The following is a 22,158-nucleotide window of genomic DNA, read 5'->3' on the forward strand; positions in this document are numbered from 1 at the left end:
TTGCCTCTTGAGCATCCCTTACTGGGGACCTGGCCTGCAACCCAGGCATGTGGCCTGACTGGGAATCTAACTGGCGACCCTTTAGTCCACAGGCCGGCGCTCAGTCCATTGAGCCACACCAGTCAGGGCCTCATCTTTAAACATGCAAGGTTTCATCTCTACTCTGCTTATCTCCCAGATTGCTGGGACAATCCAATGATTAATGAATATGCAATGAATGTGAAAGCAACTTAGAAACTGGAATGCGCTGCAGGTGGAAGGGTGCCTCTTTGTCTTTTCATGGAAGCTACTTTGGAGAACTTGAACCCAGTGGCCAGAACTGGGTGGAGAAGGCAATGGAAGCCAAAGGCCATTTTTGTACTGGAGTTCTATTGTGGGTGGAGGTGTGCCTCTGGCAAAAATTTGAAATAGTCAAGTTTTGTCTTCCAGCCTTTCTTATCTCACCCTACCCATCTGTTGACTTCGTTGTTTCCATGTCATCTTCTTTTTTAAAAAGGATTTTATTTATTTATTTATTTATTTATTTATTTATTTATTTTTAGACAGAGGGGAAGGGAGGGAGAAAGAGAGGGAGAGAAACATCAGTGTGTGGTTGCCTCTCACACACCCCCCACTGGGGACTTGGCCCACAACCCAGGCATGTGCCCTGACTGGGAATCGAATTGGCGACCCTTTGGTTTGCAGGCTGGCACTCAATCCACTGAGCCACACCAGCCAGGTCTCCATGTCTTTTTCTACTCCGCTCTGTCTCTTGTCCAAACCTGCTTTTAGAAGCAAGGCAACAGCATCTGTTAAAAACGACCCCAGCTTTCCATTTGAGATAACTCATCCAACTAGTTCAAAGAGGAGCCACATCTGTCCCAGTTTATACTGCAAGTCAGTAACCAAGCCAGGCCTGGAGCGCATTCTTCCCATCCCATTGCTTTTTTTCCCACTAGCATTTGCATTGCAGGGTGAATATGAATGTGAGATTCCTTAGCAAAGACATTGGCAGTGAGGGAGATTCTTCAAGTGTCTCTGCTTACCCTTCATACTGAGGATTTCCTTACCCCTGAATTTCCAGAGTTAGACTTGTTTGAGTCCCTGAGGTGAGGGAGAGGCATGTGCTGGTTGCAGGACTGAGGGGGTGACCTCTGGAGAGTGGAGGGAAGAAGGAGCACCCAAGACGGTGTCTAAAACAGTGACCCTCAAAGTGAAGTACAGGGAGAAAATATTGGACGTCTTGATATTTTAAATTGTGAAACTCACCATGATCTCTATTTTGTGGGGATTTTTTTCTAAAACATACCACAGTAGTAGCCTTTAGATCCTGGGATAGGTAGGTGTTCATGTTTTAAACCATTTGGCAATTTTTAATGGGAAATTGACAAGTGCCCTTCGTAGGCTTGCTTTCTGATCTTGGTTCTGCTGCTCACTAGCTTGACACGGCAGGGGGCTTCTCCTCACCAGAGCCTCAGTTTTCTCATCTGTAAACTGTTAGACTGGACTAGGTATTTTGGTAGTCTGCAATCCTGAGCTTCTCAGAGAATAAGAATACACTGCCTTTCAGGCTCTTGAAGCTGAGTCAGAGTCCAGAAGAGTAAGGTTCCAGTCCTACTGACTTCCTGGATGCTTTGTCCTTCAGTCAAGTGTCCTGGGTCCCTTCTCCCCTCTTCCCCCACCTTCTCCAGATAGCCCAGACATGCAGACGCTCCCTTACATAAACCTGGCTCACCTACCTGAAGTTCTTCTGTCACAAGCGCAACCATTTTTTTCTTGCAGACATAGACCTGATGCCAGTCCCCCAGGGCTCCACGGGTGGGTCTGATTTTGCTTGTATCCTTCTGGCAGCCTCTGTTTAGATGTAGCATCCTTCTGTCGGAGCCTTTCAGTGGCATGATCTGAAGGGAAGCCAGATCAGCCAGTTTGGATCCCCTGGGGCCTGATCCAGGGGCCGCTGATCGAACACCCCTCATCCACCATTTAGCATGTCCGTTGAGAACCCAGGACTGTGTTTCTGTCAGGGGAAACATGGCCCACCTCTGAACAGGAAACACTGAGGACAGGGCTGGAGGCACAGCTGAGTGCCTTGGCCAGTCTTTTCTCTCACACTGAGCCAGCAGGCAGAGAGAAATCAATAAACCATTGGAAACCATCTTCCGCTTTCTGATTAAATACAGATTTCCTTTTTGGGCTGTAAGGACTCCCCAGGAGATAATTATAATCTCTTTGGAAATGCATACCATGGCTCCGGCCTTTGCCAGCCTGTGTCCTAGGTGGGCATGCTCAGTAGACCTCAAGGTAGTTTAAATTTATTCAAACAGATTTATTTCGTCTGCCTCTTCTCCTGATTTAGGACCAGGTCACAGTTCCCCCGACTTAATGCCGTTCCTAATCTCACCACCAGATGGCCACACTTAGAGATGATTTAGGGAACTATTAGTTCCAACCCATCTTCTCTGCTCCTCCCCCCACCTACGGAACCTCCTTCCCCTACAAGAGTTTAACACGACATCTGTCAAATGGATAAAAAAAAATGACTTTCCCTTCTTCTGTCTGCCTTACCCACCCACCCTCTGGCTGTGGTGTTGATGACTACAGAGCTAGGTATGTGGGAGGCACGGAGGACAGATTCTTCATGTGGTTTTAGCCCCCTCCTCCTACCCTTCTGTAAACCTAGTGGAGCCCCACCCCCACCCCTCCCCAGAAAACGTCAAGCTGGCCTTCAAGTATCAGTCCAGGGAAAGGTAAGGCTCCCGGGGCTGGTCTCAGTGGACCCACTTGAACAAATTGAAGAACTTAGGTGTAGGGCCCAAGATGGGGTCACCTCAGGAATTTGGGGCTCTTTGAGCTCCCTGCCTCTCCCCTAAGCTTCTCCTGGCCATCTCTTAAGGTATGAAGGCAGCAAGAAACCCCCATGAGTATGCCTGCATTGCCTGAATCTTAGTACCTGCAACAAGCAAGTCCGAGAAGAAGGGCACGGGGTCCAGGCTAGGAACGTTTTGGAGATAGGGCTGAAGCTGGCTCAAGAGATGGGTAGAGGTCAGAGTAGCCTCCGGCTTGGGATAGCATGCTTCTGACTGAATTCATGGAGAGAAGATTGCTGAGTCGTATTATGTTTTGTTTTACTAATTGTTTATCTCCGAGGATATTGGAGTCTGACTTGGGTAGATTGAACATAGCTGTATAAAGTTGCTCCTAAATTGTTGCATAGAGAGACGCTGCAAGAATTTTCCATTAGGGCCATTGAGAGCCTCGGTCCTGAATGGCAGGGTGGAGGCAGGAGTGGGATGCAACAGAACAGGTTCAGATAGCCTCTCAAGGCAGGCTGGGAAGATCCTCCTGACTAGCTACTGTCATTCCTCCACCTGCCTGGAACCTTGACAGAAGAAGAAGCCAGGAAACAGAGTTTCAGAGACTCTGGTTTCTTCTAAATGGTCCAGTGCAGTAAGAAGAAGTTCTTGTACTTTCTTTTTTTTAAAAAAAATTTCTTTGTTTATTTTTAGAGAGAGGGGAAGGGAGGGAGAAAGAGAGGGAGAGAAACATCAATGTGTGGTTGCCTCTCACATGCCCCCTACTGGGGACCTGGCCCACAACCCAGGCATGTGCCCTGACTGGGAATCGAACTGGCAAACATTTGGTTCACAGGCCGACGCTCACTGCACTGAGCCACACCAGCCAGGGTGAAATTCTTGTAATTGAAACTCCAGCAGTAACAAGTTTAAGACACTTGGCCTCAGTATGATTCATGATTCAGAATCACTCAGGCTGCTTGTGAAAAAAAAAAGCCGGGGTGGTTTTGAGCAGGGTGTGGGGTGTGAGGACCTCACATGACAAACTCGTGCGGTGATTCAGAGACACTTGGGTGATGTTAAAAGGTCCCGTAACAAGTTGACAGTAACTCCTGTTTCCAAGATGTGGAGGAGATTCAAGCCAGTGTTTATCAGACTGGGAGCTTCTCCAGTGTGGGAGACTTCTCTGATGGATAGGGTTGTGCTTAGTGGTCCAGAAACATGTCTTCTGTCTGGTCTGTGCCCCCCTTGGCTCACTTAGCTACACTTTTCTCTAGAGGACTTGTCCTCTCAACTTTTTAAATATACCAGACTTTTAACTATGTGCAATTTGGGGCATCAGCTGGATCTCACCCCAGAAACTTCTGGGTCCACTAGGTTAAGCTAGTGGCTGAAGTTTCATAGCAGAAGGGTCCACTGCCAAGGTACAGACCAAGCATGCAATTTCCCCGGTATGCTTGGCCACCATTATATCTGAGATCACTTTGTAACTTCTTTGAAGGAAGTGCAGAAAGAGGCGCCATCCTTTGCGGTGAGTCTGTAGTGAACGAGAAAGTGTATTGGATGCTTCATACCTTAAGACGCTTGTTCGGGTTTCCCAAGCTTTACATCCTAGCACATGTTAGTTTGTAAGCAGAGTACATATTGGCCCCTGGGTCAGGTGGTCTGTCTTGCTTTTGCTGAGCCCAGTGCGCATCTGGACTCACCTTTTCAGATCAAGCCAGACCAGCTGCATTTAATGTCTTCCAGGTGTGGCCAAAGCCGGGGGTAGATCTTTCAGTTGATTCAAGTGAAAAATGGGTGGTACGATGGGACACTGAAGCGAGCCGATGCCTAGTGACTCACAGAGCCCACGTTCACACTGGGAAAAGGATGATTATGTCATGAAAAGAGATATTTGCGTACTTCCTTTCCGTGTGTGTGTGTGTGTGTGTGTGTGTGCGTGCGCGCGTGTATGTATATAGTCATCATCACTTGAATGCATTGATTTTTCTGCTCAGAAGTGAAATTATTTCATTACGGGCCATAGTGACACTCAGATTAAAACTGAAACTGGCCAAGTAGGAACTATGAAGTCACAGGGAAAAGGAAAAGCAGTGCTTGTGATTTTTGTTTTTTTTATGTTCCAAGTGAGGTTTGTCTCACCTGGCATCCCTTCTCTTTTCCCTGATGACCATCGAGCACCTGTGCGACTCTTCCACAAACACCAGCCCAGCCCCGGAGCCATCTGGCCGTGAATCCTACCAACAATAGACTGGTGGGGAGGCCACCTGGTACATGTTATGTAAACAGTCTCCTTGGCCCCGTAGAATCTGCTGCAATCTTACAGAAGACGTTAACTCTGTTGCTGTTACCTGCCTCAGAGCTCGCCTGGTTTTAGGGCTCAGGCTGTGGGACTTTAGATAGATGTTGAAAGCGCTGCTGTTCGTTTTGGATTAAGTGATGCTTTAGATCTACTGTTCACAAGTGGGCATTCTGGTTTGGAGAATGATACTCCAGTTGACAACTTGAATAACTCCAAGTAGCTGTCTCATTTTCTTCTTATCCTAGATAGAAATTAGTGACAGAGGCAAAAGGAGAGAGAGGATACAACCTCGAGTCACGAGGGAAGGAATTAAGGATCATAGCGGGGGTCAAGATCACACAGCTAGGAAGAAGTGGCCTAGCCCTAGTGTCCCGACAGTTAACCACGGCTAATGGCACAATGGTATCAGGTGCACCGACGTGGGAGTGCATCTGCCTGGAACAGACTGAGTTTGGCCAGAGTGAAAGGTCCTCCCAGGTTCAAGACCAAAGTCGGGTCCATAGGCGGGGCTGGATGAAGGAGAGCTTTGAGACATTGACAGCAGGGAGCTACCGAAGCTCCTTGAGCATGGAGAATGGCACAAGCAGAGGAGTTTTGAGAAATGCGTAACTGAGGAGCAGCTCAAGGAGGAGAGGGACATGTGGGCAGCAGGCAGGCCAGTGGGGAGGCAACCTGAGGTGATAAGGGCCAGGCCTAGGATGAGGTATTGGACGTGAAGATACAGGGTCCTATCTGAGGGAGAGAGACATGGACAAAGGAAACAGCAGGTCCAGAAGACTTACCAGAAGTGGGAAAAAGGAGAAGGGGAATGGAGGCATATGATGAGTGTTACGTATATTTTATTGGAGATGACAGCACGCCATGCAGTGAAACGTGGAGCGGGCAGTTAGAAGTATGGCACTGGAGGTGAGTGAGAGCAGATGTGGTGAAAAAGATGATTTTTCTGAGGAGCTACATGGAGAAAACAAAGGAGCAAAGGTCCCCATTGACTTATTGATTGAGGGGAAGGGAGGGAGAAAGTGAAACATAAGTGAGAGAAACATCAATGTGTAGCTGCCTTCCATGCATGCCGCCCCCCACCCCACACTAGGGACCTGGTTCACAACCCAGGCATGTGCCCTGATTAAGAATGGAACCGGCGACCCTTGGCTTTGCAGGCTGGAGCTCAAGCCACTGAGCCACGGCAGCCAGGGCCCCCACTGAGTTTTCAAAGGTGCTGTCAAGGGCTCAAGTTGAAAACCCGTCCCTCAGTTTTCCCAGCCAGTCTGACTGGCCTGTGCTTTTATGTGTCACTAGCAATGCCTCAGTGAGTTAGATTCAGAATGGGCTTAATCAGCTTCAAGCTCTCATTTCCCAGAGCAGAGAACAGTAAAAACATCCTATAGACCACGTAAGAGGGAGAGAAGAAAGAAGGCGCAATAATGAAATCCCTGTCTTTGCAAAGCTGAAGTGTTAGCCTCAATAGAAAGCCAGAACTGGAAGCTACTGGTGGGGTCGTCTGTGTGGTTCAAGTCTACAACTTGACTGATAAACCAAGACAGGTAAAGAGACCTGTCTGAGGTCATTCAGTGAGTTACCTGCAGGGTTTCTTCCTAACCAGTCTTTGCTGGCCACCATGGTGCCTCCTAAGAGTTGTTTGAACAGCCTGGGTCACACCTTTCCAGAAATGGGGGGATTGGTGTCCTTGAACACTGTGGGCAACATGGAGTCTGTTGACAAGGCTCTATGTCATTAAAAAGACATCTGGTTTATTCAGGGAAGAACCTAAAACCCCAGCCTATTTTAGATGTGCTTAAAAGGAACGAAGGAATGGGTTTGGCTTTTGCCCAAGCCTACCTGTTGAGGGAGGGTACCTTCCGAGAGCATGGGGGCAGGCGCCAACTGAAAAAAAAAAAAAAAAACCCTAGAGAGAGGCAAAACCCCCTCATGTTCCTCTTTGTTCTGCAGAGCTTCTCATGGCAACTGGCACATTTGCTGTACTTCAGAATGCATTTTTTTCCTCTGTAACCTTTCCACCTTCTGCTTTTTGCCATTAAAGCTCTCATATTTCTGGCAGCCACCCAGGCTAATTAAATAAGCATGGGGGGTGGTACTGTTCAGCTAGAGGGCAAGAGCAAGAAGAGGAAGATACGTGGTGTGGCTCTGGAAAGCTGGGTAGAGGCTGTCATCGCAAGGGGTATTTTTTTTTTCGAAGTTGGCAAGGCCTGGCATTGAGCGTGCTCCTTACGTGACCCCAAATCAGTTATTTCAACCGCTGAGAAAAGCCTTGTAGGTAGGCAGGGAGCCAAAGCCGTGGGGTGGCATGGAGATCCCTGGGGAGAATGGGGCATGAGGAGAGGCAAGGGTAAAGCATAGACTGGGAAGGGCCCCTAGCATACCAGCTGCATAGGTGCATCACCTGGGAAGCAATTTGAAATCCAGTTGTCAAGCCCTACAACAGACCTACCGAAGGGCCTAGCCATCTGTTTTCACAAACCCTCAAGGAAGTTCAGAGCTACCGCTCTAGGTCATTCACAGGTCTCCCTGGAAAGAGAAGCCAGCTGGGAGCCCTCTGTCCTCTTGACGGGCAGTGTGGGGGATTGGGAAAAGGAAAACTATAAAATCCGCCTGTAATTCAAATCTGCTCCACCACCTACTACGTGGGCCACTGTGAACTATTTTGTTAACCTCGCGGGTTACCCTCCGTAGAAATGGGGGGTGTCCATGCTTACGTTGGAGAGTTGCAGAGATGGAGATCACAGAAGAAACCTGGCGCCCTGCTTGTTTTCAGCAAATATGTTTCTGTTTCTGTCTTCTTCGCTTTCTTTCTCCCTCTTTCACTTTCTTTGCTCCTTCTTCTCTGTCTTCTTTCCTTCCCCCTGAAAGGGCCACGGGCCACTCCAGGTTAGATACACTCATGCCTTGTCAAGCAGAAACCAGCCTTAGAGGTCAAATCCCCAGGTTAAAAGTTAAGGCCCTTGGGTCTGATAACAGATGTATGTGTTTGTAGGATCAATGGGATAGAAGATTTGAAATGAGGGTGGTGTGGAGAAATTTCAATGCAAAGGAATAGGATCTCGCTCCTCCTTTATGAACGAAATTATGACTCTTCTCCTTCCTCATCTTCTTCACCACCAAAAGGGTCTTTGGTGTGGGAGGGCAGATCGCCATGTGTCTGAGCAAGAACCAACCTGTATTTGGTGCTGCACCTGAATTGCCCTGGGGATTGGGAATTACTTCGTTCGAAGTAACACCAGCGCTGTCCCAAGGCCAAGACCCATTTGGGTACTTTGCTGGAGTAACCCAGTAGTATCTCCTGGCTCTATGTTGGGCTTGTAGGATGAAAGAATGGGAACAGATGGGAAATCAGGGCTTTGGGTGAGGGGAGGTGTATAAATCAGATTTAAAAATAAAGAGTTTAACCCGTGACATAGCTACTCCTAAATAGCCTCTTCTTGGCTTTCTACTCTTACAGCTCCGTAGCATTTGATAATTTGATCTGCTCCTGCTGCTTGAAACTCGTGTCCTTGGCTTTTCTGAGGTTGCCCTCCTTGGTATTCTCATCATGTGCTGACAGCTCAATTTTGTTTGGTTTCTCCGGATCTTCTTCTTGCCCTTACCTCCCGTTGTCGCTATTTCCTTAGGTTTCCAGCCTTCTTTCTAAGCACTTTCTTCCAGGGCAAACTTAATTGATTTCCATAACTTCTTCTGGGCCACTGACTCCCTAACCCCTGTATAACTATCTCCTCTAACCTCTCTTGATCTTGAAATCTACCTGCATGCCCTGCTGGCCCCCTGCACTCAACACATGAAGGAGAATATTTGTCGTCTTTCTCCCCCTCTCAAAAACCGGCATTTTCTCGTAATTTAAACCTCATGCTTTAATGCGTTATGGGTCACATTTAGCATTGAACTCCTAGACCCACTTCCACAGACACCAAATTATTTTTTACCTCCTTTTGCCTCAAATTAGATGTAAGACCCTCCAAGCACACTCCAGCCCTCATTTTCTGACGTTCTTCCATGCCCCAACTGCCGTTCCCCAGCCCTTCCCAAACTTCAGTCCATTGGCCATCAAATCCCGCATAGTCCTCACCTCTGAGACTTGATTTAATCTCATTCCTCCGCCTCACATGCCCTTCCTGTTCCCTTCTCTGTCTGTCACAATACTACTCATTCTTGAAAGCCTGTCTTCCGTGCCCCTTCAACACTGTTTTAGATCCCGGTGGCCACCTGTTCTTCCTTACACCAAACGAAAGTCTTGCCCTAGGCAAGCATATATAGCAGACACTGTAGCAGGCACCAGCCACCCAGCACTCAGTTCACCCCGCCTGTACCTCTGCCTGTGAGGCAGGTACTGTCCTTTTTTGTATCCTAATTATGTGCCAACGGTTTCATTTTGGTTTGTTTCTCTGGCTTCTTCTCTGTTCCTCACCTCCCTTTGTCACGGCCGGTTTCTAACGTAGCAGAGCCCAGAACTGAAGCGAGGTTTGCTCGCCCTCAACCACCTTTGCATACTGCTGGAAGGGCATTCACTGTTGGTACTCGAAGGGCCTTTGATCACCAGGTAAGGACTCTGGCTGAATCACAGTGAGCACATCCCTACACCCAGTGGGAGCTCACTGATGGAGTGTGGGATGATAAATGGATGAGCAGAGAGAAGTACATATTTGTGAAAAACTTGTAGCAAGTTCAAGATCAATCCTGTTCCCAAAAGGGAGATTTGAAACCAATTTCCAGCCCCAATGTAGTTTACTGTGTTTTTAGATTTCATTTATTTATTTTCAGACAGAGGGGAAGGGAGAGAGAAGGAGAGGGAGACAAACATGGAGGTGCGAGAGAAGCGGTGATTGGTTGCCTCTTGCATGCTTCCAACTGGGGACCGGGCCTACAACTCAGACACATGCTGTGACTGGGGATCGAACCTGCCACCTTTTTGCTTTGCAGGATGGCACCCAACCAACTGAGCCACGCCGATCAAAGCTAGTTTACTTTTAAAAGTACTCAGAAGACAGATGATATTTTGTTGAGTTTTACACTTGAAACCTATATGATTTTGTGAACGAATATCACCCCCCAAAATTCAATGAAAAAGGTAAAATAAAAGAACTCAGAGGAATGGGGGTGGAGCATTACATAACTCCTGCTTGTATTTGTGACTAGAGACCAGTGGCCTCCCTCTTACACCCGCTTAGTCCCGCTGACCTCTCTGGGCCCTTAGACCAGAGAGCCCAGCTGTGCCCTGGACAAGGCCACGCCAGTACCCAGTGGCCACAAACCAACTGGCAAGCCTGTTGTCAAGGCCTGCTTGGAATCAGTGACAGTCAGGGCTGGACAGCACTCCAAACATCATCGGACTTCAGCCCTCACTTTATAAACCAGATAGACCATAGCAGATGGGACTTGCCTACAGTCACCAGATGGCCAGCTTCCTGGACCTTTTTTCACCCCAGCAGAACACTGTAGATAGAGAAGGTAGAGAAAGCACACCTGGGAGGAACCAAGCATGGGGTCCCTAAAAAGAAAGTTCTAGCCCTGGCTGGCGTAGCTCAGTGGATTGAGCGCGGGCTGCGAACCAAAGTGTCGCAGGTTCGATTCCCAGTCAGGGCGCATGCCTGGGTTGTAGGCCATGACCCCCAGCAACCGCACATTGATGTTTCTCTCTCTCTATCTCCCTCCCTTCCCTCTCTGAAAAATGAATAAATAAAATCTTTAAAAAAAAAAAAAAGAAAGTTCTATTGTAGAAAGTGCAGGCAGTGCAATCAGCCAGACCTGTGGGCTAGGGGTCCTCAAACAGCATCACAGATAGCGAGTGCCCTGAGCCCGGGGCTTGGTAATCGATGCCAATACATACTCTTGAGCCTTGATAAAAGCCAAGGATATAGCTTTAAACCACAAGCCCTCATGGTACTCCGAGTTGGTGTTGTATGTGCTTACTGGGTTCTAGCAACACTCCGTTGGGACCCCCCTTGGGCAAGAGAGGGGAGACTTCTCTGTGAAGATTTGTTTTATCGAGGCCAGTGACCAACAGTTCTCCACTGAGGCAAGACCAAGAAGAAATGGACTGTTAGTGTAATTGGAAGAAACCAGTTCAACAGAAACATCATTCTCCTTGTAGGCAGGAGTATCCTTCAAGGTGGCTGTTCAACCCTCTTTGCTTGGATTCTTTAAGAATAGGAGTTGTATCATTTATGAAAGCATGGGTGGAGTCCTGTGAATTCAGTATAACTGATCGGTAGTCCAGTGTGATGGGTTATGCGTCTCCGTAATCTATTACTTGTGTGATTGGTCCATGGACCAGGCCACCTTTGTGAACCTCTTTCCTCATCTGTAAGTATGGGTAACAGTGAGGCCCAGCTCATTGAGTTCGGATCAAGAGATGCAGGACGCGGGAAAGCACGTCGTAAACAGTGAAGCATGAGATACTTGAAAGGTGGTGTTCTAAAAGGTCCTACTGGAAATGTCTTGTACATCCATGCCAAGGAACTGCCCCTATGCCTTACCTTCTCTGGAAGGCACAATGGCTAGAACCCTGAGCAATAAGGGATGCACCAAGCAGGGCCTGACCGATGTGTGGTGTGTTATGAGTGAACTTTATAACCTTACAGTTATCCCCTGGCCTGGTACGTTGGAAAGGAGACCTGTGTGAGAGGACGTACGTTCCATATCCTGTCTCTGTCGTCTGTCACCTGTTTTGTTGTGGGTCTTGTGCAGCCTCGGGGAATCGGCCCTTCCTCAAAGCACACTGATGGAGATGCTGACTTCTGGAGGACACATTCAGCAATTCAGTTCTGGGGAGAGAGTACTCGAGTCCTTCGCCTGACAGGCCATATGTTCTCTGTTTTGGAATCTGTTTCTGCAAATGCCAGGAACACTCATGGCCCATACTGGCAGGAACCAGTTGGGGAAAAGAGAGAACAAATAATACAGCGGTCAGGATGGTAGCCAGAAAGAGGCAGATTATTTCCCTACGCCATCGTCATCACTGTGCTTAGAGAGTATCGTGAACATGAACGTGTGTGTGTGTGTGCACGTGGCAGAGAGATTGATGTCTGTCTGCTGCTATGTGGAACCCAGTCCTGGTGGCCACAAAGTTCAATGACCAGGGTTAGTGCCTAAGCAGAACCACAGCCTTACCTGGTGACCCTGCGCTCACCCTGTAACTTCCCTGTGGCTCAGCTTTGCCATGTATCAAATGCAGAAATCAGCCCACACCTCCCTATGTATCTCATGGGGCGGTTGTACAAATCACTGGGTGAATCTGTGCCAAGGCTGAGTTTCTTGGGAGCCAGGCATCACAGAAAGCCGTATTCTTTCCTACCCATGACCTCTCCGGATGGCATCATGTGTGGGTGAGAACAGGAGGCTGCAGGACTGGGGTCCATTGTGTGTGAGGAATGCCATGGTCTGTAACCCCTGGGGGCGGGGTACAGTGGTGTTAAAAATGTACCACCAACTCTGACTGGGTCAGTGGCAATGAAGAGGAGGAAAGGGAGAGGAGCACAGAGAATTTAGAGCAAATACGCTCAAGCCTCATTTCAGCCATTGGTTTCAGCTTCTCTACCCATTCCAGACCTTCAGCTGCCTTGACACGACAGATGGACTGGTGCTTTTTTCCTTCAATGGGAGAGGTGGCCATGAATAGGCCTAAAGCATGAATCCTGTGTAGTTCATATTCACATTCTGGGTCATCACACTCGCTGGCTAATGTAGAATTGACTGTATCGTTTGCCTTGTGGTCCAGTGGCTATTGCGCTTTCTGTGGCATCTCTCTCACCCCCATCCTTCCCCACTAGTATGTTGACTTTTTCCATAAAGTAGTAGAGGTCTGTGGGGGGGGGAGGGGGCAAGTCAGGTAGCCCAGTGTGTGGACTGAAAACGTTCTCATTTTGTCTCCTAAGCTGATCACTGGAGATTCCATCGTTAGTGCTGAGGCAGTATGGGATCACGTCACCATGGCCAACCGGGAGTTGGCATTTAAGGCTGGCGACGTCATCAAAGTCTTGGATGCTTCCAACAAGGATTGGTGGTGGGGCCAGATCGACGATGAGGAGGGATGGTTTCCTGCCAGCTTTGTGAGGGTGAGTGTCAGCCTTCACTCTCCTTCCCTGTGTCCTTGGCTGCCTGCCCTTGGCTTTCCCCTCGCCAGCCCCTGCCCTCCTGCTCATTTGTCTCCTGGTGGCTCCTCTCCCATTTTACTCCATACTTTTGGTCTCCTACCCAAGACCTGGACTCCCTTTCATTTGTTTTCCCTCTGAATTTTGAGACTTTTCCTTTCTGTCTTGTGTATTGTAACAATCCCCACCTCCTGCCTCCTGCCTCCTGCCTGCTGTGACTTTATACAAATCATTTCCCTTTTGTCCTTGGTGGTTTTCGAAGACCCTTTTAACTCTGTATTGCTGTGGATGTTATCTTTCTTATTGCTCTTACTTTCTGCTTTCTTTCTTGTCCTCACCTCCTCTTTTTTATTCTTTCTTTTTCTAGGTCTCTCCCGTCCTCACTCCTCTGATCTTCCTTTTTCTCCTTTAGGGAAGGGTGAACACCCCTGTGTGTTGTCTCAGGATTGTCTCCAGCCACTAATGTAAGAGTGTCGGCTCCCTGCCCTCTCACAGGCTACGGTTTACTGATTGGAAATCATACCTTTTGCAAGAGACTCAAGCGGCTGGGATCTAAGGTGTACCGTGGGTGGGAAGCAACCGGCCTAATAGGGCTTACGAAGCCTTGGCCCATTTTGCCTTATACCGTGAAGAACCTGGCCCTTCCCAGAAGGGGCTATTGGGAGGGCCCTCCCTAGCCATTTCTGCTTCTTCTGGGTCACCAATTAGTAAAATGCTATGAAGGAAGAGCATTGGCCCAATGTCCAGCTTTTTGGCCATCCTTAGAATGAAGAGCTAGAATCAGCTCTTTGGCAATTGTGAACTCTGATTTCCCCCATCCGCAGAACGGTTTTGGCGATTCTTTCATTCCAAGGGATGTCACAGTTCATGAGATAATGCATATTAAAAAAAAAAAAAGCCTTGTGGCAGTCCAAGTGCACCACGGCCCATTAGCTTTTGTTAGTTTCTGCTCTAAAATAAGACTGAAGTCTTCACCCACATCAAAGATCGCCTCGGCTTTGGCCTTTGGCCCCTGGAGGATGAAGGGCCTCAGTGAGAATGATGGCAGTGTGACGTGAGGGAGGGAGCAGGGCATTTGGAATTAGACAGCTGTGATGCAGTCTCCGTTTTATTCCCTCCTGCCTCTATGGCTTTCGGTGAGACTTTTCACTTGTCTGAGCCTTAATGTCCTCATCGGACCAATAGGAATTGCAGACTTTTTCCAATGAGGGGTGTCCAACCTTTGGGTGTCTCTGGGCCACACTGGAAGAAGAAGAGTTGTCTTGGGCCATATATTAAATACACAAACACTAACAAAAACTGATGAGCAACAAAAAAAGGTTTTCAGTACATTTACAATTTTGTGTCGGGCCGCATTCACAGCCATCCTGGGCTGCATGTGGCCACAGACCACAGGATGGACGCCCCTGCATTAAATGAAGTCACATATGTGAGTAGTGTCTAGCACAGTGCTTGGTACATAGTGAGTATTTGCCAAATGCTAATTCGCTTTATTATCATCATTACCCTCATTGTTATCACCACCAGCACCACCTTATTAGATCCAAAAAGGCCTATAATCAAGGCTGGCCATATCGGCTGAAAGAGGGCTCCTTCCTCGGAGGGTGCAAACCCAGGGAGCGCTGTTAACTGATTGCAGTGATTTAGGTGAGGAAGCAGAGAGGTGGACAAAGTGACCTCTTATCCCCTCTGTCCTGAGACTCTCCTAATGAACTATCCAGTCCTTTTTTCCTCTCTGTATGTGGCATCTTTCATCAGAGTCTCCAAATGCCATCTGCTTCCCAGCTCAGCTTTGCTGGTTGATGAATTGGTCCCAGGGGTAGTCAGAAAGAGCACATCAATAACTGTAGGCCTTTGGAACTAGCATGAGGCCTTCTACACGGACAGCCTGAGTGTCTTGGACTGACAGTCTCCTCTCTTTAGAAGAAGGATTAAACTGCACCCAGTGACAATGTCACCCAAATCCAAATGTATTTCACTTTCAGTGCAATGTCATTTTTATAATAAGCAGTAAATCAAGGGATGGGACCAAATGATTGAGCAAGGCAGAGTGGCTTGGGGAGGCAAATGACAGAGCAGGCTTTAGAATAAAAATGAGCTGGCATTGACGTTCCTACGGCCAAGGCCAGGGGGACGTGTTCCTCCAAGCACAGCTGTAGCAGCCACTTGGGTGGGCTGATGCTGACGTTTAAGAAGACCACTGGCTGGCCCAGGCATGCATGATATAGAGTCTAGCCTATTGGTTGTCAGCTGTACAATGAAATTAATCACTCAATTACCTTAAAAAAACAAAGAATCTCTGCTATTTGGAACCATTGCTCTAGACAAGCACAGCCCGATAGGAATATATTGTGTTTTTTAAAAAAGATTTTATTTATTTTTTAAAAAGATTTTATTTATTTTTAGAGAGGGGGGAGGGAGGGAGAAAGAGAGGAAGAGAAACATCAATGTGTGGTTGCCTGTTGCACACCCTCAGCTGGGGACGTGGCCCACAACCCAGGCATGTGCCCTGACTGGGAATCAAACCCACAGCCCTTTGATTTGTAGGCCGGCACTCAGTCCACTGAGCCACACCAGCCAGGGCTATTTATTTACTTTTGGAGAGAGGGGAAGATAAGGAGAAAGAGAGGGAGAGGAACATCAGTATGTGGTTGCCTTTCACATACCTCCCCACCAGAGACCTGGCCTGCAACCCAGGCATACACCAGACCAGAAATTGAACCAGCAATCATTTGGTTCACAGGCCAACACTCAATACACTGACCTACACCAGCCAAGCCCAAAAAGAATATATTTTGAGACACAAATGCAAGGCATGTATATAATTAAAAATTTTCTACCAGCCACACTAAGAAAAGTAAAGAAAGATAGAAGTGAAATTTTCATATCATTTACTTAATTCAATATATCCAAAATGTTATCATAAGATATGTGATATCATATGTCATCACTATAAAATTATTAATTTTATACGACTTATAGACTTATGTCACTAAGTCTTTGAAATCTGGTGCGTATTCCATACTTACAGCACATCTCAATTCACACTAGTCACATTTTAGGTGTTTGGCAGTCACATGTGCCTAAGATAGCGTAAATCTGGACTAAGGACCGTAATACTAAATCAGGGTCATTGATGGAAGAGCCTACATCATAACTTAGAGCTCGGATATTCTGTCTCCTATACCAATGTTTATTCCATGACAAAGTAAGCATGCCATGTTGCCTCAGATTGCATTCAGAATGAGAATTTGCTTATTATAAAAGTGTTTGTTTGTTTTCATAATAGTCTAATGGTCTTCAGATTTCTAAAGGGAAGTACCATGGAACCCAGGGACAAGCTGTTATGATGTCACCAGTAAAAGGAAATGGGGTAAGCTGCAGTTGCATGAATTATGTGAACATTGGCTCCAAGGGTAGACCTGCCAATGCTCATGAATGGGCATTCATGTGGAGATTTACGTTTCTAGTAAGATTGGGTGATACCCAACGGATTAAATGATGGAGGCTATGGAAGCTCTTTTCTAGCAAATCTTTTAAAATAAAATTACTGTCGCCATTCCTCCACATCAGCGATTTTCAACCTTCTTCATCTCATGGCACATAGAAACTAATTGCTAAAATTCTGTGGCTCGCCAAAAATATGATATATTTTTTTTCAGATCTAACAAAAAATAAGTATAATATTTATTCATTCCCACCAGATGGCTAATGTTGTGTTGGCTGTTGTTATTTTTTATTTGACAATCTAAGGGAAAAGAGGTCAGTTTCTGACTAAATAATCCATTACTTCATGTTTTAAAAATTCTTGCCGGCACACCGGTTGAAAATTGCTGCTCTACATTGATTTCAGTTGAGGGTAGAATGGTGTTGTTGAAACAGTGCTAACTGTGTTAGGAAATGAGTGTCCTGAGTTCTAGTCTTGGCTCTTCCAAACATTTAGTGTATGATCATGGTGTTTTCTTTTTATCCCTTATTTCTAAAGCATTCTCTAGAATCTAGTCAAGCTTTGACATAGCTAGGTAGGAAATAGAAGTCACAGTGAACTATTGAATCTCCATTAGTGCTGGTGTAGTTGGTAGGCAGATGGGGAATTTCATGGGTTGCTATACATGGTACAGGATGTTTGCTTGCTTTATGCAGACTGACCCTGAACTGAGATTCAGTAGCTCCCGGAGAACAGCATCGCTCGGCTCTTTGGCATAGGACATCAAAGTATGGTAGAAGAGAAAAGATTTTCCCCCTAAGTCCTTACCAACTGGACACCTTTGTAGAGCATTACACAAAATTAGACACTGCTCTACCAAAGCATCTTCATGCCCTACCTGGAAGTCTCATTGCTGTGTGAACATCTCAGCCTTAGGACAATAATCAACAGTGCTTAGTGAGCTACTGTGCAAGCTAGCCCTACCTGATGTTAATCAGATTAAACACAATGTAGAGTCTGAGAAAACTCAGATTCTTGTCTCAGTGCTGCTATTAGACGTGCAGCGTGAGCAGCTTCCTGTGCATTTCTGAAGGTCAGTTTTCCTCCTTGTAAAATGGGGATGGATGAGTGTGGGGAAAATTCTCTGTAACCTGGGATATGCCGAATACCTCTAAATGGGAAGTGTGATCCCATTTTGGCTATTGTACAAGAAATCGCTGGGTACATGTGTCTTCCACCCAGTCAAATATTCGCCTTCCCTGTGGTTCAGAGTTTCATTCTGTATGTGTACACATGTGTTTGTATGTGTTCTCCCTTCTATACTGGGGACATTGCTTCACAAGGGCAACGTGGGAGTTGGTGTACCCTCCCAGCAGTTGGTCACGTGAGGTGAATTATAGCTTACTGAACATCAGTCCCTTTATCTAGCTGTTGACATCTTCAGCTGCTTTCCCGGGCTGGTTTCCCACCCTGGAAGCTGAGGGCAGACTGCTGGGATATGATTGTGTGTCTAAGGAGCAAATCTCACTCCTATGGTGGGGCCTGTCTTCGAATGCCTGGCCCTAACTCCAAATTATTCAGACACTTTTCCTTTGTGACTATGTCAAAAGGGGCCTTTGTTCTGACTTTGGGCTGTGGCCTGCAGAGCGCTTGCTGCCGATCTCGTTATGGTTGGTGGTAGACAAGGCCCGCGTGACAAGGCATGGGTTTGGTCAGAAAGTAAAGAGCCCGCTCCACTTTCATGAGCACATATATTCTCTGTTTCATCAAATTCTAGATTTCCCTGGTTTCTGGCCTGCCTGGAAGCAGGGGGGATGAAAGGATGAGCTCATCAGGTCATTACCGTCATTCCTTGCAATTGTACAGATCAAATGTCACAGAGAATAAATCTCTCCTGTTCGTAGGGAAGCCCAATGTTCCAAAGTGTTACTTGGCATTTAATTATATAGTATCTCTTCTTGGCTGCACTTGTGGAATGCTTTTCACCTGCATGAAACCCTAGACTCACAGTGGATGTAGGCTTGGAAAGACCCGTTTTGGCCAGTAATGACCTAATTAGATGTTCACAGGGGCCAGGCAGGTAACTGACAACAGTAAAGCAGTCTGACACTGGTGTAAGTGGGGGCCTATGTCTAACTGGGAAATCTGTGCCCCATTGAAAGGAAGTAAATGATTTGGATGGTTCTCATCCCTGAGGTTGGGTATAGGAAGGAGGGAAGTCCAGTGGATTGAGATCTTCCATTATTTGCAAGAAAAGCCGGGAATGGAAGTTTATGTGAAAAGGACATGTTTTTAAAATGTGCACAAGTACTTCACATGTTTTAAAAGAAAACACTGTGATGGACAATACAAAACATCTTTAGGAGCTAAACTATCTCCCCAGGTCCCAACTCGTGACCACCGATTATCCTGACTTCCTCATTGTATAAATCCTGGGGAAATACAGGCCCAAACAGTGAAAATGACTTCCTTCCTTATGTAAAGAATAGTGACAAAGCCAGGACTTGCTTGCACCCAGACCCATGAATATTTCTTAAGACAGTTGATTTTAGGTATAATGTCTGTACTTCCTCTGTTATGGTTTCTGTCCATTTATTTCTTTATTTTATGAATGGGCCATAATATTTTTGTATTTTTATGTGCCTTGTAGTTTTTTTTCTCCAAAACTGGGCATTTTGAATATTAGACTGTGGTAACTCTGGAAATTAGATTTCTCTCCCCTTCCAGGGTTTGCTGTCATTGGCTGTTGAGGGCTGAAGTTGTCCATTTGCTTAGTGACTGTTCTATTTTTGGCAAGACTGTATTCCTTGTCATCTATGACCACTGAAGGCTTGCATGCAACCCAGGCATGTGCCCTGGCTGGGAATCGAACCTGCAACCCTTCGGTTCACAGTCTGACAGCGCTCAGTCCACTGAGCCACACCAGCCAGGGCAGATCACTGACGTCTCATTGCCCAGCCAGGGACTTAAAGATTTCTTTAAATACCTGTAACCAAGAAGAAGAAGAAAAACTATTCTTCCAGTCTCCATAGCTTGGCTCTGAGCCAGGGCACTCCCTCACCCTACCCTACTCCAGGCTGCTCACAACTCTGCCTTAGCCTTCTCCTACTCTTCTGCTCATATGGAAGCCACAGATCCTCCAGAAGCGCAAACATACACTGCTCTCAGGCTTTTTCTGAGTGTGCCTCTGGTCCAGGGCATGCGTGTTGCACTTCAGCTTCTTCGGTATGCACGCAGCCTTTTGGAATCATTATTCTTTCAAGAAATGTCTTCCTCAGTCTCTCCCCTCCTGTGATATTGGATCTGTTTGCTGCTTGCCCCTTCTATCCTCCCTTACCCTTGTTGGACATGGGATATGTATGTCCTTAAATCTTTCAGTAGAGGCCGTCACGGCCTCAAAAGCCACTTCAGCCTGACAGAGTAGGGGTACAAAGCAAAGGTGAGCCTCTCTGCTTATCCTTTAGGGCCAAATGGCTCGAAACACACAGCCGCTGTATTTTAAGAACAAGGTCATTAGCCCCCTGGTGCCAGCAAGCTGCATGAGGAATGTGGGCCACTCTTGTCTTCAGCTGCTGGGGAATACAGAATGGTTGGCAAATGCATGAAAGTGCTTCAACATTCTCTTAGCAAATGTTAGCCTCCCTGTTCTGCATCAGGCAGCCCCCTGGTCGCTGTACGGTTTGGATTAGATTCCAGAATTCCGGAGAAGTTGGTGCTGTCAGTCATGTTAGCTAAGGACTGTTTCAGTGGAGGGGACGGCTGTTTTGTGCATCCTAATCTAAGACGCTTAGTGATTGATGTTACCCCCCGCATCTTAATCCTGGGCTTTCTGGGCTATTGAACAATCAGGAAAGGGTACGCGTGGGCTGCTAACAGGACTGTTAACGCTTGAGGACCTACCTCCCATTCCAAGCTAATGGCAACAGTATTTTGCTTTCTTGGGATGAGTTCAGATATGCCAGCTCTTGTTTTTCCACTAAAGGTTCAAGGAGACACGGCTTCTAGCCTTAACCATTTATGTAGAAGGTCTTGTCTGTGACTGTAGAGGTGACTCATTACAGTATCTGTCAGTTGAGGCTGGCATTAGCAGGGAGGGCTTTTCTCCATGGATTACAGAGATTTTTGTCCTCTACACCAGCATTTCAAATGGCATTAGCACTCATTTGCATTCACATGACACATCTTAATGGCTTCTCACTATGCAGCTTTGGATGACATTACCCAGTACATGTTTTGGCTAATTGGAGGGGATTGTTTTTTCTTTTAATATGGAACAATGTCCAGCTCAGAGAGAACCTTAAATATGGCTGTTGCCTTACCCAGGATGCTGTCCATATTCAAGTAGGTGATCCTGTAGGTCTCTCTTAGAATCCCTAAGCTGAAAGCAACGTCGAGGGTCATGTAGTTTATCCGCCACCCTCCAGGCAGGGCTGTGACTAAATCTCCCTGGACTTCTGAGAACCTGGTCGGCATCTGTCAGCAACACCTGAACTACTTTCTTACTAAAGCTTCTGGCCCTTGTACTGTATGTCGTCTAAGCCATTTTCTTAAAACACATTGCCTTTTGCGCTAGGAACATGATATTTCAGAGGTGGCACCAGTGGAAGACACTGAATTGTTCTCTTGGTAGTAGAGTTTCCCTTCCAAGGCCCTGCTGTTAGTCCACAGCAGGAGCCAGTGACTTGGTTGGCTTCCTGAGTTGAAGACTATGACCTGGGGCCTCAAGCCTGTATTTCTCAGTGTAGCCAATCCCTGGGTTCAATTAGGGATCAGCGTGAGCTTCCCTAGTATCATGGCTACACTGCCTTGGAGGCTTGATGACTCGAGGAGGGAAAGACCGTAATGATGGATGGAGTGTTTGGAGATGAGGTCTGTTTCTGAGGCTCCTTGGGAAGTACAAAATTTTGGGAAATCATGACAATTGTGTGTGTGTGTGTGTGTGTGTGTGTGTGTTTCTTTGGCCATCAGTATTGATATTATTATATCAATAAACCTCTCATATTTTTCTCCTCATGGCTTCTTCTTAGTAGTGCTATTAATATCTCCTTGCCAGTATTTACTGAGCTCTGAACAAACACAGCTCTTCAGCCCTTAGCAACAGCTACCTCCTTCAGCTAGGCAGAATGGACTGAGAGGATCTGGCATCTTGAGAGTCCTCCTTATAGGTACCTTGTTCTGCTTGTTAGACGGTCACCAGAGAAACTATACTCAGCAGCCTCTGGGTCTCCTTTTTGGTGTTCAGAAGCGAGTCCCCGCTGAAGAACCTTGATTTGGGATGCATTGGCATTGAATGAGAGAATTGACATTTCCTGCTTTACCTCTGGTTACAGAATGGACTTGATCTTTCAAGTCAGCCCAGGGTAGTCATTTCTGGAGGACGTGAAGGCTGGTTGCTTAGCTCTGGGATATGAGCCACAGGGCAAAGGATTTGAGGTTCGAGGCCTCATGTGCACTATTCCTGTTAGTGACCCAGCCAGCCAGGGAGCCTAATAGCTCCCGGTCTAAACACATGTAGGTACCTTTGTCTTTCAGAAACATTTTGTCTTCTACCAGAGGCTA

The 22,158-nt window shown here is 46.8% G+C and overlaps 1 protein-coding gene across 11 annotated transcripts in view; it reads left to right on the plus strand.

The window, feature by feature from the left end:
- The window catches only part of ARHGEF9 (Cdc42 guanine nucleotide exchange factor 9), a 199,060-nt gene that overhangs the window by 111,658 nt on the left and 65,244 nt on the right, over positions 1 to 22,158 (plus strand). For all 11 annotated transcript variants that reach the window (XM_036016997.1, XM_028522796.2, XM_028522798.2 and 8 more), the window contains exon 2: positions 12,957 to 13,136. In XM_036016997.1, the coding sequence (XP_035872890.1) occupies positions 13,011 to 13,136 (126 nt within the window). In that variant the 5' untranslated portion in view covers positions 12,957 to 13,010. The remainder of the gene's footprint in view (positions 1 to 12,956; positions 13,137 to 22,158) is intronic.

The sequence above is a fragment of the Phyllostomus discolor genome, chromosome X (assembly GCF_004126475.2).
Source record: "Phyllostomus discolor isolate MPI-MPIP mPhyDis1 chromosome X, mPhyDis1.pri.v3, whole genome shotgun sequence".
Taxonomy (NCBI): Eukaryota; Metazoa; Chordata; class Mammalia; order Chiroptera; family Phyllostomidae; genus Phyllostomus; species Phyllostomus discolor.